Source organism: Phalacrocorax carbo, chromosome 1, assembly GCF_963921805.1.
Source record: "Phalacrocorax carbo chromosome 1, bPhaCar2.1, whole genome shotgun sequence".
NCBI lineage: Eukaryota > Metazoa > Chordata > Aves > Suliformes > Phalacrocoracidae > Phalacrocorax > Phalacrocorax carbo.
In genome coordinates, this window is record NC_087513.1 from 202,989,762 (window position 1) to 203,005,264 (window position 15,503).

The 15,503-nt window shown below is 40.4% G+C and overlaps 1 protein-coding gene across 1 annotated transcript in view; it reads right to left on the reverse strand.

The window, feature by feature from the left end:
- Nucleotides 1-4,040: 4,040 nt before the first annotated feature.
- Nucleotides 4,041-15,503, reverse strand: part of CEP126 (centrosomal protein 126) — a 43,766-nt gene continuing 32,303 nt past the window's right edge. The window contains exons 7-11 of the mRNA XM_064441313.1: nucleotides 10,286-10,410; nucleotides 9,903-9,990; nucleotides 8,740-8,949; nucleotides 6,274-6,337; nucleotides 4,041-4,457 (exon numbers count right to left, since the gene is read on the reverse strand). Coding sequence (XP_064297383.1) covers nucleotides 6,285-6,337; nucleotides 8,740-8,949; nucleotides 9,903-9,990; nucleotides 10,286-10,410 — 476 coding nt within the window. The 3' untranslated portion in view covers nucleotides 4,041-4,457; nucleotides 6,274-6,284. The remainder of the gene's footprint in view (nucleotides 4,458-6,273; nucleotides 6,338-8,739; nucleotides 8,950-9,902; nucleotides 9,991-10,285; nucleotides 10,411-15,503) is intronic.

Here is a 15,503-nt window from a genome sequence, read left to right on the forward strand (position 1 = left end):
GCCACCCGAAAACCTAGCTGCAGGTGCTGTGGGTGGTGGCTATTAGCCCGTGGCGCCCTCACAGATGTAGGGTAGATAATCTGCTTGCTGGCAGTAGAGGCTGCGGCATAGGAGATGGAGGAGAGGGTGGGCCTTGGAAGGTGTGCTTTCACATCCTGCAAACCCCTGATTAGGCATAAAGATTGCGTTAAGCTCAGCCCCCTTCTTCTAACCCTGGCATTCTTCTGGCCATGTCTGCGCTTGGGAGGCTGCTTGTCGATGACGCGCTCATCTGGCTCTGCTCCCCTGCCGTTTGCAACTCATTTGGGACATTCTCCATGGCTGCTGCCTTACATTAGCTAACGGGCTGAAGACAATGCTGTGTCTGCACCACCATTGTAACTTCTCCTGAGTAAAGCTGGAACGGGCTTATCGTTACACACCCCATAGAGCCACGGAGGGGCTGTGGAGCTGCCACCTCTGCTGAAACGTAGCCTTCATTTGACCCTCGAACCTCACTGCTTGTTTGCAGACTTCTGATTTGTGCAGTGTTCATAACAACCAGGTTTGCCTGGGCATTGCAGTAATGTAAGTAAAATATTATAAAAAAATGTATTTCTCTTATAAATCCATGATTTATGGATGGGCCGATTTACTCAGTGTTGCAGCTCAAGGAGAAAATTAAACTAAGAGGAAACGAGTGTAAAGCAGAAAATTTCTTTCCGAGAAGAGGAACATGCTTTCTGTGAAATGTGAAAGTTTAATCTTATCAATGACAGATTAATTTTGTGTTCTGGCTCCCCTGTACGACTTCATGTGCTTCATGTGCTCCTCTGCACAGCTTCATGTTCACGAGTTGGACTTGATGATCCTTGTGGGTCCCTCCCAACTCGGGACGTTCTGTGATTCTGTGACCTGTTAGTCTTTAGCCTTTTCCTTAAAGTTTACTTCGTCACTTGGGACAGGATATGTACTGAGGACAGGCGGTTATTTTTTGAGACCATTTGCAAGTCATTCTCTGTAAAAGCACTGAGGTGCAGGCACACATTTAAAGAAGGTTTGTTCTCTGGGTTTTTGGTTTTACTTTCTGTTTTGGTTTGTTTTTTTTTAATTTAGGGTTGTATTGGGAATAATAACTTTATCCTGGTTTTCATGTTTTCTTGTCACGCTAGGATTTTATTGCAGAAAGAATATGGATTAATTTGTTTAAAAAGCAGCAAAAAATGGTAGGTAAATGATAGAGTTTTTGAAAGAAATCTAAGTTACCCAAATTTTAATATGTTCATGTCTAAACCAAGCTTGTTGATTTTAAAGTAGTTACTTTTCTTCATACTTGAAAAATAAAATTAGGCCTTAAAATTAAGTCCATTTTTTTTTAAAATTTCTGTCCAATGACTAGAAAAGCCTGGAAGCATCAATCTGAAGAATAACCATCAGCTAAAGGGAACAAAAGAACTTGTTGGCTCTTCACAAGTGCTCAGGATGCGGCAGCTGCCTCTGGGCCCACTCTTGTGCACATTCCTGATGTCAGAGAATCACACTGTTTAGACACCTGAACAGAAACTGTACTTCAGTATTGTCAAAAGAGCCAAAGTGATCTATCTTTGAGTGGAAGCTTGTAATCCTAAATCAAATAACTAATTTGAAAATATTTTCGTAGGGACTTAAATGCAGGCACCTCTTTTTGATAAAAATAAAAAAGCCCTCTCCACGTAATTAAGAGAGGAAGCTGACTCACGGGCTTTGCTTTTGCCACCTAAAACAATTAACAGGAGAGGAAGCCTGGTTAATCCGGTGCTCTGGCATGCTGACTAGCAGGGTGGGTTTTGATCCATGGCCTCTGGTATTTGGATTATTTGCTTTCCCCTCTCTTAATCTCTGTGGGGAAACTTTCCCTTGCTATTTAAATATTAAATCCTCTCCATACTGGAATGTCGCAGTGTACTGCATACAAACAGAGATGTAAGGGCTCAATATTTTCAGTGCAAACCAATTTTGAGTTCCAACTCAGAAAGCCTTTGTTCATTTGCTCTGAGGATACAGTCATGTCTTTTGCTGGGCATTTGACATGTATTTGAGCGCCAAAGACCCAATAAGTACCGACACACACCAGAGTCCTCTAGGCGTGTGGACTGCAGCTCTAGTTTCCCTTTTCCGGCAGCCGCGCCAGGACAGACTGCAACAGCAATCACAAGACACCAAATTTCTGCAATTTTGATGTTTAAATACAATTTATCTTAACAGGCTCCAGGCTGAACTCAGATTTTCCCTCCAAAGATGTTGCAAAGAGGTAGCATTACTCCATTCTTCAAAACATTTTTTTGAAAAAATCAATCTTTTCCTAAACATCCATTGTAAAATTTCACCTGCTATTTGCCACATCTGTAGCTCGCCCTAGTCTTGGCCGACACACGCACCAGTAGGTAGATCTAACCCCTGATAAATTGTCCATTGTTATGATGGGCACTTGTTTTCCTCTTCTCTCCTTTTTACAGGCTGGTTCTCTCCCCAGCAATGGCAGCACTTAATAAAGATAATGGTAAGATGATCTTGGTATGATGGGGAGTAACGGAGGTTAAAAAAACTTTTGCAGAATAATAATTTGAATGCTTCGTTTGGGAAGATGCATTCCATTCAGAGAAATGCCAGTGGCCTTCGGAGTGTATGTTCCCAGGGTTGCACTGGTGGAGCACTGAGCCCACTCCTGATATGCCACTCTCCAGAGCTCCCGTACGCTTTAGCAAAGGCTAGCAATGATACTGTGTGGGGTTCAGGCACATCTCTCGGGAAAATATGTTAGTGCTTAAGCCCGTGGACTAACCCCACAACTCTTACTGTACAGGTAAAAAGGGAAAATCAGGCACCTAATAGAGAGGTATAAATCCAGAGATTTAGTAAACTGCTTTTATTGCTTCTTGCAGCTAATTACAAGCTCATATTTGTTGATCATTTCTGTGCTTTGTATATGCCTTCTACAGCTTGTTGTAATGTTTATCTACTTTGTACAGAAACAGCAGAGGAACAGTGAAAGAGAGGAAGCTTAAAAGGTACTGCTGTTCAGCAATTAACTAACTTCACAGATTTAGGTAACATGCTAGTTAATGAACAAAAGGCCTTTAATCTAGAACTGACGTAACAATGCAGACAGCTTCATCACCAAACACGTCAAATCTGCTGACATGTTAACCGTTGTGCTACAGATGAATTTATAGTCGAGGGATCGATGTGTAATGTGCCGGTCCAAGACTGCCAGAACCATTCTGTCCCTCTGAAATAACCACTAGCAAAGACAACTGCAAATTCCTCTTGCTCTGCAGGAAGACGTTCAGATGTGTTCGTAGACTATGTATGTGCCCTTATGCAAAATATATTAATATTTGGCTCCATCTGGGTATCTCAAACACAGGAATGGAGTCCTCATCCCCAGGCTTGTTGTCCCCATTTTGCTTCCTTGTAACTCTCATTACGTAGTGATTGTATCATATAGATTACAAAGGTAAAGCCAATCAGGAAACCCAAGACGCAGCTTTTGCTGATGAGTTAGCTGGGTGCTTATGGTTTTGTGTTTCTAGAACAATTGTTTTAGCCTAAATCTGACATTGACGTAGAGAAGTTTCCCTGCTGTGCTTCACTGAAAGTGCATCTGCATACCATTAGTTGTGCGTTTCCTTCCTACGTTTCCTTCAAAGCACCTTTCTTTCTAATTCTCTGGCAATTTCAGCCTGGGGTTCTTTACATGAGGCGCTGAGGAAGAATTCCTCTTTATGTGCAAGTGTGGATAAATGTTGGAAAATCTGGAGAACAGGAGTCTCCGATGAATTCAACAAGAACTGCAGGAGCATGTGCTAGAAGTGTGGTGTCGGGAGCACAGGCAGTTTTAGAGCCATCAAATGTAGCTACTGAACAAGGGCAACAGTCTGCAGTAATCTGCAATACAGCCACCAACGTAAAGATAAAAGGTGAAACTCCATGTGTTATTTACTGATAATTAAATCACGTTTACAATATATCTTTTACAGTTGTAAAAGAGTCTATTAGTGAATCTTAAAAACCATGAGAAGTTAGGAAGGTAGTTTACACATAATCTGAGTAGCAAAATATTTGGTTTCCTTTCACTTTAATTATGATTACAGGAAATTTACACAACCAATACAAACACTAAAAATATGAAGTATTTTTATTATTTTAATTTCACAATAAAGTGCATAATAATATAGACTTAATTCTCCTAAAAATGCTTACCAGTCAATTGACATTCATTATTTGAGTTACTGCTTTCATCTTTATTTTGTTGATAATTTTGTAGCATCAAAGAGTGTCTACATTACATATAGAGTACATAATGCTGCCATATCCTGGAGCAGATAATGTCAGTATCTTCTGTACAATTGCAGTCGATTGCCAGCTGAGGCATTCAGGTACTGCTGTGAGGCTGTTGTAGCGTTCATCAAAGGGGCAGATGTACACTGCTGAATACTCTATAATGAAATGGAGAATAATGAGATATACATGTATATAAACAGAAATGTGGTTATGTATAATATAACATTCAAGAAACAACATTTGATGATACCATGTAATCTGTTTTCCATAATGTGCACCTTCATCTGGATTTAGAGGTTGGTATTACAGGGTACAGTTGTCATTCACACAACTTACTGCGTGAATATCCATACTTTATTTGGATGCTCTGAAACTAGGAGAGCTGAAGCAGGTTGTTCTCTTGGTGAAGTAAGAATTTAAAACCCCATCACTTCTCACAGGAGGAGATTTGATGAAATCTCAGTCATCTATAATTTTTCTGCAGCTGGGAACTTGTACGACAGTTGTTCACTCTTATCACCAAGAAGAATTCCAAGCCAGTGTCTGAGGTCTGAATTTATATCGACAGCTGGACACCTGTTTAAATGTTTAAGTATATACTTGTAGGGAAAGAAGGGTCTTAAATGTCCATCAGAGAACTTACGGTTCCAGAGACTGGACGGCCTGGGTAATGTCTAGTGTTTATATCATATTCATGAAACAAAAATATTGTAGATGAAGAATTAGTGGGACAAAGCTTTGTCACAGACCAGCCAGCCAAGAAGTCTGACTGCTGAAAGCCAGGAAAATGTATTGGTGGGGGGAACAGGGCTTTTGTTCTTTGTTTTGTTTTTTTTTTAAGTAGGACAGGCTATGAAGAAAGCCCCAGAGAACATAGAAGCTCCAAAATGCTTTAGTAAAACACAGTTAGATCCAATAAAGGTACCTATGCCACACTAATTGCTGAAAAATACAGAACATACAAGTTGTTTAGCCATAATTAGATTTGTAGGACAGGAGGCCGAAGAGAGGAAGCTGCGGTTCCAATTCACAACTACTACTAGGATTCACAAGAAGAGAAGCAATGATGGGCTTTGTGTTCTTTTCACAGTCCCACTTCAAAGTCAGGCCAGCCTTTTGAGTTTAGGAGCCTGGATACTTTCTGGGGTTTTTCAGTCTCAAACTCAGTAAGTGGCAGAAGCCTTCTGAATAAAGAGTATTTTTCCCTAACATTTTTGGTAACAGTTTATCTGGTAAAGTATATGAAGTATGTGAAAGTATAAAAAGTTTGTGAAGCATACAAGTCACCTGTCTATATTTTTTCCTCAGAACAAATATATAGTAAAGGAGGAGACTGAGAATACAGAATCATAAATACTATTTCCTGCACTATAAACTGAACATTTGAAATGTAAATTTTGTACACTCCTCTTGTCTATTCAGTTCTTTAGATTCCAGGTATCATGATTATTTTGTTTCAAACTGACAAGAACTAGAATATATGAAACAAAATACAAACACCTATTGAAGAAAGGTAATATCTATCAAATACAGAACATGGCATATCTGCAGGTCAGAGTAGGAATTCATCGTATTACCATTTTTTTTACGCACTACCATGCATCATTCCCCCTTTCGTCTCTACATTATTAAGAAATACAAATGAATTATGAGCTACATATAGTTCAAATGGATCCTGCTAAATTACTGTTCCTTAAAAGTTCTTGGACCTTCCTGGATTTTGCAAGTGTCTTCAGATTCCAAAAGGAAAATGAAGCCAGAGGAGGAGGCAGTCTGGTATAAACTGTTAAAGCTTGTTTACAGTACTATAAAGTTGTTTTGGGTTTTTTTTACATAAATGGAAATCTGAAAATCTGGCAAACCAGTTGAACAGATTGATGTCAGTATTTTCAATTATATTTTCACTATAAAACAAGCCATAAGGTTAGTTTGTAGGGATTAAACCCAATCATATTTAAATTAAATACTTACTAAAGGGGTGACTATTGCAAAATGTTTGAAGCAGATGGGTTTCTGGTAATGCCTTCTTGAATATCTAAAATTAGGATGAAAGTATATAATAAATATTGTGTAAACAAAATAATACAATAGAAATATGATTCACAGTCAAATATTCAACACAAAACTTCCTGAAGATTGTGAAAATGTAGTTTAATAGCACTGTTCTTTTTTTCCCCTACCAACAGCTGCTGAAGTATATGCCGTATCTGTATTTTTAAAATTTGCAGCTAGATATTACTATCTGAACAAAAAATTTAGTGTCAATACAGAAATGTAAAGCTAGAGAAAAGAATGCCAGCTACCCTAAGCTGGCAACAAAAGTTCCAGACTTAGATTGGCTGGTGACTCTTATTTATTAAAAAGACCACTACAAAGATACGCAGTTTTAGTCACTTAATTCGGTAACAAGTGAAAAAAGCCAAAAAAGGGGGTTCAGAAAGAACATGGTTTAAAAAAGCGATGTACTTACATAACATGTAAGTACTTATAACACTTGACTGACTTACTCATGGGTACATACTTACATGTACTGACATGTCCTACAAGTCTACCTGTAAAAGTTTTCAGCTTATTAACAATTTTAATCCTCAAATAATTAGGCAAGTGAATAAAATATCTCAATACAAACAGATATGTATTACATAAATTTTCAAAGTTGCTTCATTTGCAATCAGTTAACTCCCATGAATCTTCCATCATTTCTTTCATATTCCTTATATACGTTTCTTCTAGTTTTCATAGGGTTCCTTTCCACACTTCAGCTTTCTTGCTCCCAGTTCCTTTGCTGCATTTACCTTTGCCTCTATTTCTTTGTTATTTCTCTGTTATTTATGCAGCTATTTATTTTCTATTTTCTTGTATTACCCTATTCATATCTACTTTCTTAACCTGAGTACATCACACTAAAACTCCTTTCTGATAAAAGATCGAATTCTTCACTTATATTTTTCTGGAAGCAATAACCATGAGGTACGATGTAATGAAATTCTGAACCACTGTTTGATGGCAGCAGGAATTGAAAGCTACAGCTGCAGAAAGTTTCTAAGGGGTTGCAAAGATCTTTTATTCTGCTGTTGCAGTTTACAGGAAACTGAAGCCTTTTTCCGCAAAGTCAAGCAAACCACCATCTGATGTAGAAATGCATCGATACTGTGCAGGAGCTTAATAAGTCCTGGTTTAGTTTGATTAGGGAGGTAAATGTGGGTAACCTGACCATTTCATGGAAAAGTAGAACAGTAAAATAAAATCAGTGGACTTCAAGAAAGCAGGCTCTTATAAACTCAAATAACTGGCATGTAAAATTTTATATGAAAAAAGCCCAAGGAAAACAAAAAGTTCTAGAGAGTAGGCAGTTCCATAAAGAGCAAAAATGGCAAGCAGAAGCTATTCCAACGATATGGAAAGCCAAGCAGCCCAGTGAAGAGATCACATGGACTAAGGCACAAGGTCCCCGTTGATTTCAAATACAGGATGGAGCACGCAAAATGGAGAAACGATGTCAAACTACTGAGAATTTTTATGAAAGACCTGTATGATCATGTAGGTCAAAGCAAACACTAACCATTACATACAGTAGCAAGAGACCCAAAAAGTAAGCTTGTTCTATGAAAACGTTAGTTATAATAGGATGACGAATGAAAGTGTTGGCTAACTAATCACTGGAGAGAAAAAAATATCAAGAACAAGTACAGACTTTTTCCCCTTTTTCTTCAATAAAATGTCAACTGCGATGCGACAGCTCATACAAAAAGCACCAGTATAAAGCAGGTAAGAAATCAGCCTGGCACAGAGAAAGAAGAGGTTAGAGAATGCTCAGGTAAGTTTGAGATTTTGAAAATAGTTGTGCAAGTGATATTCACATAAACATTCAGGTTTGGCTGCAGCAATCTCAGAACTGTATGTGTGATCTTTAAGAATTCATGGAGAAGAGGAACATCCTGAAAGAGCAGAAGAAAGGAAGTGAAAAGCCATTCATTATAAAGGGCTATATTTGCAAAAATACAGGGTGTGTAATATAAAGGGTAATTATTTGCAAAAATAGTTGCAAAAAAATTCAGATGGATAAGTACTGGAACAGATTGCTAAGTGAGGCTGATACATCTGTACACTTCCAACAACAGTTTTGACAAGCATCTGTTAGAAACACCAGCTACACTTGGGCTGAGACAGTTTCTGAAGGTGCCCTGCAGTCATTTTGAATTATTTTTTTCACCAAGGCAGTGTCACCATTATTTAAACTAATTTCATTGACTCTAAGAAAGGTTTCATGATTTAGATCTCCTGTTTGCTACATTTAGTAAAGATTAATACTAAGATAATGCGAAGAAACGTATTTCTATCACAGGATTCGTGGTTTTAATCCAAATTAATCCATGAGAAGAAAATATAAAGCTACTTAATCACCTGATGTGGTTGACTTTTTATTATCAAACTTACTTTGTAGCCTTTGATTGAGACGATCAAGAGATTGGAAAATCTTCTGTTCTTCTATTGAAAGCGCAGTCCTGCCTAGACACGGGGCCCTGTTAAGCAGCAGGGGCTGTCTGGCTGGTCGCACACTTTCCATAGCTGCCAGGATTTCGTCTTCCGCCACAGGTGTGCCTGCTAGTTTTTCTGCCATAAGAAACTGAACAGTGCTTTCTGAAACTGAAGAGATGACAGCGGTAACTTCAAATGAGAAGTGTTCATGACATTTAAATATACTGCTTGCTTTCATGACTATAGGTCTGTGAAACACAAAAAACTCACATTAAAAGATCAAAAAGGTGGCAAAGTCAAGAAGCACAATATATTAGAAAATGGCATAATTAAGATCACTAATGCATCTTACAATTGGCACCAGAGCAAGTTCTACCAACCTCAGAAATATCACAGGATCACAGAATGGTGGGGGTTGGAAGGGACCTCTGCAGATCATCTCATCCAACCCCCCTGCTTGAGCAGGGACACCCAGAGCAGGGGGCACAGGAATGCATCCAGGTGGGGTTTGAATGTCTCCAGGGAAGGAGACTCCACAACCTCCCTGGGCAGCCTGTTCCCCTGCTCTGGCACCCTCACAGGAAAGAAGTATTTTTCCATATTGAGGTGGAACTTCCTGTGTTCCAACTTGTGCCCATTGCCCCTTGTCCTGTCATGGGGCACCACTGATTAGAGTCTGGCCCCATTCTCTTGACACCCACCCTTTAGATATTTATAAGCATTGATAAGATTCCCCCCTCAGTCTTCTCCAGGCTGAACAAACCCAAGTCTTTCAGCCTATCCTCAGAAGGTAGATGCTCCAGCCCCCTGATCATCTTATATAACGATAGCAAGAAATACCTGTCCATATCATCAGTTATGCATGATACCTACAGCTATCATACAGTTAAATACAAAGACAAATGGAATGAAACTTGAATATCTGTTGTAATGCATTTATAAAACCATCAATATCATAACACACAATGCTATATCTTATATATTTGTTAAAAAAAAAAAAATTTGGTCTACACAATGAACTACTGTTTCTTACTGAGAATCACTGATGCCAAAAGACATAAGTGATGTTACACAGTGGATATATTAGGTCACTACTTAATGTATGAGATGTGTTACTATACCTTCATCAGACTTATAGGTGTTATTCATATTTTGTACTGGATCAAATGCAGATTGAACAGGACTCAGCTGGACAGTACATAACGAATTCTATCAAAAACATTATAACAATATTTTAAGTGTAATTTCAGTTCAGAACTACTCTCTGAATATTTTTAAAAATTATTTCATATTACTAAATGTTTTCAAGTACAAAAATATTAGTGTACGCTAATACAGTGATGCACTCTAGCTGGTTTTATTCTTTTCATTAGCAGTGACAGCAAGCTTACTAAGCACATTGATTCAAAATGGTATGACACTGAACAAATTTTTTATATTCCTGAAACTTTTTCCACTTTGAGGATAACTAAGCTTTTTATTTTTTATGGTATTTAATATTTACCTGTGCATGATGAGCAGGCTTCCACCTTTTAGAGGCTACACTTTGTCTTCTGTGTTCTGAAAAAGCTCTGTGTTTATTTTCATGGCTGTCAAAAACCTGCTTTTGTCTTGTAACAGGAACAATACCTTAAGTGACACGCATACAAAAATAAACCAAAAATGTGTAAAAACATAAAGAAAGTAGTAGCAAAATTAGTAATGGTGAGTAAATGTCTCTGTCCAAATTTAGACATATACCTTGTTTACATCTGATCTCTCTAAATAAAGTTTCTTATAGTGAAAAGAGAGAAACAGGCACTTCTAAGGCATATTTAATATCATGTTAGCATAGAAGTATAAGATACAGATGTGGATTGTATGTGGGCATTTATAAGCAGATTATTACCCCAGATAATATAGATGGTCTGTACAAAGACACAGGTGGTCTTACCAAGCAAGAGGGATAGTGAACAGTGAGTATGATATAACAAATACCGAATAATATGCCAAAAAGTAATGTTTTAGAAAATAAGTTGCATTTAGAGAATAAACCTAAAGTCTAATTGTCTAACACAGTAAATGCCTATAGCAAGATGCTGTATCTTACATCTTAATGGATTCAATATTTGTTAAGATTACAGAGCACTGTGCAGAAAACATGTAATAGTGCACACAGTTTATTTAATTCACCGAATCACAGAATGGTAGTGGTGGGAAGGGACTTCTTGAGGTCATCTGGTCCAAACTCCCTGCTCAAGCTGGGCCACCTAGAGCTCAATGCTCAGGACCATCTCCAGACAGCTTTTGACTATCTCCAAGTATGGAGACTCCATAAAGTCTCTGGGAAACTTGTGCGGGTCCTTGGTCACTCTCACAGTTAAAAAAAGGTGTTTCCTGAGGTTTGAAGGCAACCTCCTGTGTTGAGTTTATGCCCACTGCCTCTGGTCCTGGCACTGGGCACTGCTGAAAAGAATCACAGAATCACAGAATCACAGAATCACAGGTTGGAAAGGACCTCAGGGATCATCTAGTCCAACCTTTCTAGGAAAAGCACAGTCTAGACAAGATGGCCCAGCACCCTGTCCAGATGACTCCTGAAGGTGTCCAACGTGGCCGAGTCAACCACTTCCCTGGGGAGATTATTCCAATGGGTGACTGTCCTCACTGTGAAAATTTTCCTTCTTCATGTCCAACCAGAATCTCCCCAAGAGCAACCTGTGTCCATTCCCCCTTGTCCTCTCCATGTGACTCTGCGTAAAAAGGGAGTCTCCATCTTCTTTGTAGCTACCCCTTAAGTACTGGTACATGGTGATGAGATCCCCTCTATGCCTCCTTTTCTCAAGGCTGAACAAACCCAGCTCTCCCAGCCTATCCTCATATGGCAGGCTTCCCAGTCCTTTGATCATCTCGGTGGCCCTTCTCTGGACCCCTTCCAGCCTGTCCACATCCTTTTTGTAGAGCGGGGACCAGAACTCTACACAGTGCTCCAGGTGTGGCCTGACAAGCGCTGAGTAGAGTGGCATAAGGACTTCTTTCTCTCTGCTGGCGATGACCTTTTTGATGCAACCCAGCATCCTGTTGGCCTTCTTGGCTGCAGCAGCACACTGTTCGCTCATGTTGAGCTTCCTGTCCACCAGCACCCCCAGGTCCCTTTCCACAGAGCTGCTCTCCAGCCAGGTGGATCCCAGCCTGTGCTGCACTCCCGGGTTATGTTTTCCCAGGTGCAAGACCTTACACTTCTCCTTGTTGAACTTCATAAGGTTCTTGCTGGCCCACTCTTCCGGCCTATCCAGATCTCCCTGCAGAGCAGCTCTCCCTTCTGGAGTGTCTACTTCCCCACTCAACTTGGTGTCATCAGCAAACTTCATCAGGCTACACTTGATGCCATTGTCCAGATCACTTATGAAGGTGTTGAATAACATTGGGCCCAACATCGATCCCTGGGGGACCCTGCTAGTGACTGGTTGCCACTTGGAAAAAGAGCTATTTACCACCACCCTTTGGGTGCGGCCTGTCAGCCAGTTCCCCACCCACTGCACAGGCCACTTGTCTAGGCCATAACACATTGATTTCTCCAGGAGGAGACTGTGGGGGACAGTATCAAAGGCCTTGGAAAAGTCCAGGTAGACAATGTCCACCGCCTGCCCCATGTCAACCAGGTGAGTCACTGTGTCATAGAAGTCCACCAGGTTTGTCAAGCACGATCTGCCCTTAGTGAAGCCATGTTGGCTTTTCCCAATCAGGTGCTTCATCTGACTTGTGATGGCCCCCAGGAGGATTTGCTCCATAACTTTCCCAGGGATTGAAATAAGGCTGATGGGCCTACAGTTACCTGGATCCTCCCTCGAGCCCTTCTTGTGTGTAGGGGTAACATTTGCCTTCCTCCCTCCAGTCCTCTGGGACACCCCCCATCCTCCATGACTTCTCAAAGAATATGGGGAATGGCCTCGCAATGATGTCAGCCAGCTCTCTCAGCACCCCTGGGTGGATGGCGTCAGGGCCCATTGATTTGTAGGGGTCAAGTTCCTGTAATAATTCACGTACTAACTCTTCCTTCACTGATGGTGGGTCTATGTTTGGATCAACCAGGAATTTCATTCTCAAAGTCTGGGGCCTGACAGTGTTGGTAAAGACAGAGGTGAAGGAAGTTTTGACCACATCTGCCTTTTCAGCATCGCTGGTGACTGACTCTCTTTTCTGTTTAACAGTGGGCTTATGTTTTCCATCTTTTTCTGCTTGTAGCTGACATACCTGAAGAAACCTTTCTTGTTATTTTTGACATCTACGGCCAGTTTCAATTCAAGCTGGGCCTTTTCTTTTCTAACTGCATCTCTGCACACTCTGGCAATGCCCTTGTAGCTCTCAACGGATAATCCTCCACTCCTCCATCTCTGGTATGCTTCTCTTCTGGTTCTGAGTAGACCCAGGAGCTCATGGTTGATCCAAGGGGGCCTCTTGCTCCGCTTACTTCCCTTTCCTTTATAGGGGATAAACTGGTTTTGTGCTTCTAAGAAAGCGTTCTTTAAGAACTCCCAGCACTCACTAGCTCCTTTTTCTTCCATGGAAGCATCCCATGGCATCCCTCCCAACTGAGCTCTGAGCAAGCTGAAGTTTGGTCTTCTAAAATCCAGAACCCTTGTCTTATTACTGACCTTCAGCACGCTCAGCAGGATATTGAACTCCACAATGTTGTGGTCACTGCAGCCAAGGCTATCACTAACCGAGATATTACAAAGCAGGCTTTCTCATTTTGTGAACAGCAAGTCCAGCAGCGCCTCCTTCCTGGTTGGCACATTTAACAACTGTATGAGGAAACAGTCCTCTATGCATTCCAGGAACTTGGTGGATGACATGCGAGCTGCTGTATTGTTCTTCCATCAGATGTCTGGGTAGTTGAAATCACCCATAAGGACCAGGTTCTGTTGGCCAGAAGCTTGCTTTAGTGCCCCAAGTATCGCTTCATTTGCTTTGTTGTCATGATTAGGAGGTCGGTAGCAGATGCCCACTGTGAGGCCTGCCTGGAGACGACCCCTCTGACTTTAACCCAGAGGCATCTGATAGAGCAGTCACCATCACCATTGTTGACTTCAATACATTCAAGGTTTTCCTTAAGGTAGAGCCTGGCTCCGTCCTCCTTGCACCCTCCCTTCAGGTACTTATATACATTAAGAAGATTCCCCATGAGCCTTCTCTTCTCCAGGCTGACTGGTCCCAGCTCTCCAGCCTTTTTTTCTAGGAGAGATGCTCCAGTCCCTTCACCTTTGTGTTCCTTTGTTGGACTGTCTGCAGTCTGTCCATGGCTCTCTTGTACTGAGGAGGCCAGAACTGAATGCAGTCCTCTGGGTGTGCCCTCAGAGATATGATTGAAATGCAAAGGCATGGTTTAAAACTTTAGCTCTACACTTTGGGATTTTGTAGTTAATCGTACTAATTTATACATCTGTATACCAATTTTAATGATGGTACTGCTGTATAGTATTTTCCCTCAGCTAGAGAGGTGTAACCTATACACTGTACCTCAAATTTATCTCAGTTTTGTCTGGTTAATAATACATTTTCAAAATTAAAGCATCAAGTTTAAAAATTAAAATTAAGGCCTTTCATGCATACATGAAAGCTTTCATGGATACAAACTGGAGATGCAAATCATCATTTTCATGTGCAAGTCATGAATCTACATATCCAAGGAGATATTATATTATCATTTGTAAATGCAGTTACTTGATCTGTAAATGGAGTTACTTGATTTATAATTGGGAAGATAAATTACCTATTTACTTACATAATAAATAAATAAATAAATACTTACATCTGCAGATTAATGTACAGTTCATGAGTAGACCAAGAGGTCTTTTAGTGATTTTAACAGAATTTTATTTCTTTAGTTGTATTACAGTGATATTTAACAAAGCAGAATTCTTACCATTTGCAGAAAAAGGAAACAATTCATTGATCCTAGAAGCAGATTTGAGACTAGTTATCTGGCTGCTGCCATCAGTAGTAACATGGGACACATCAGCTTTAAAAGGTTGCCATTTAGTTAGACGTGAATTATTGTATTGTGACACATGGTGCTGAATAACACATGAAAAGGAAATGTGATCAAGCTATAGTGAATACAAGGGAAATTATGCTATACAGAATACAGGGGAAATGATCATGCTATTCTGAATACAGGGGAAAATGTAAAAAAAGCAAGAGTCTGGAGAAGAGAAGACTGAGGGAGGATTTCATAAATACCTATAAATATCTAAAGGGAGGGTGTCAGGATGATGGGACCAGGCTCTTTTCAATACTTCCCAAGGACAGGACAAGGGGCAATGGGCACAAGCTGGAGCACAGGAAGTTCCACCTCAATATGAGAAACAACTTCTTTCCTGTGAGGGTGCCAGAGCAGTGGAACAGGTTGCCCAGGGAGGCTGTGGAGTCCCTTCCCTGGAGACATTCAAACCCACCTGGACACATTCCTGTGCCCCTGCTCTGGGTGTGCCTGCTCAAGCAGGGGGGCTGGACAAGACGATCTCCAGAGGTTCCTTCCAACCCCCACCATTCTGTGATTCTGTGAAACCCCTCGTTGTATTAGTAATCACACAATGTTTTTCTGAAAAAGTTGCTCTATTGATATGGTTCAACACTTAATTAGTTTGCAAGACATGCTAGATCTCTGCCTAGGAAAAGATTCCTTTGAAAAATGTAAGACAAGAATATAAGCAATAATATCTTTAGGGCATGAGATACCG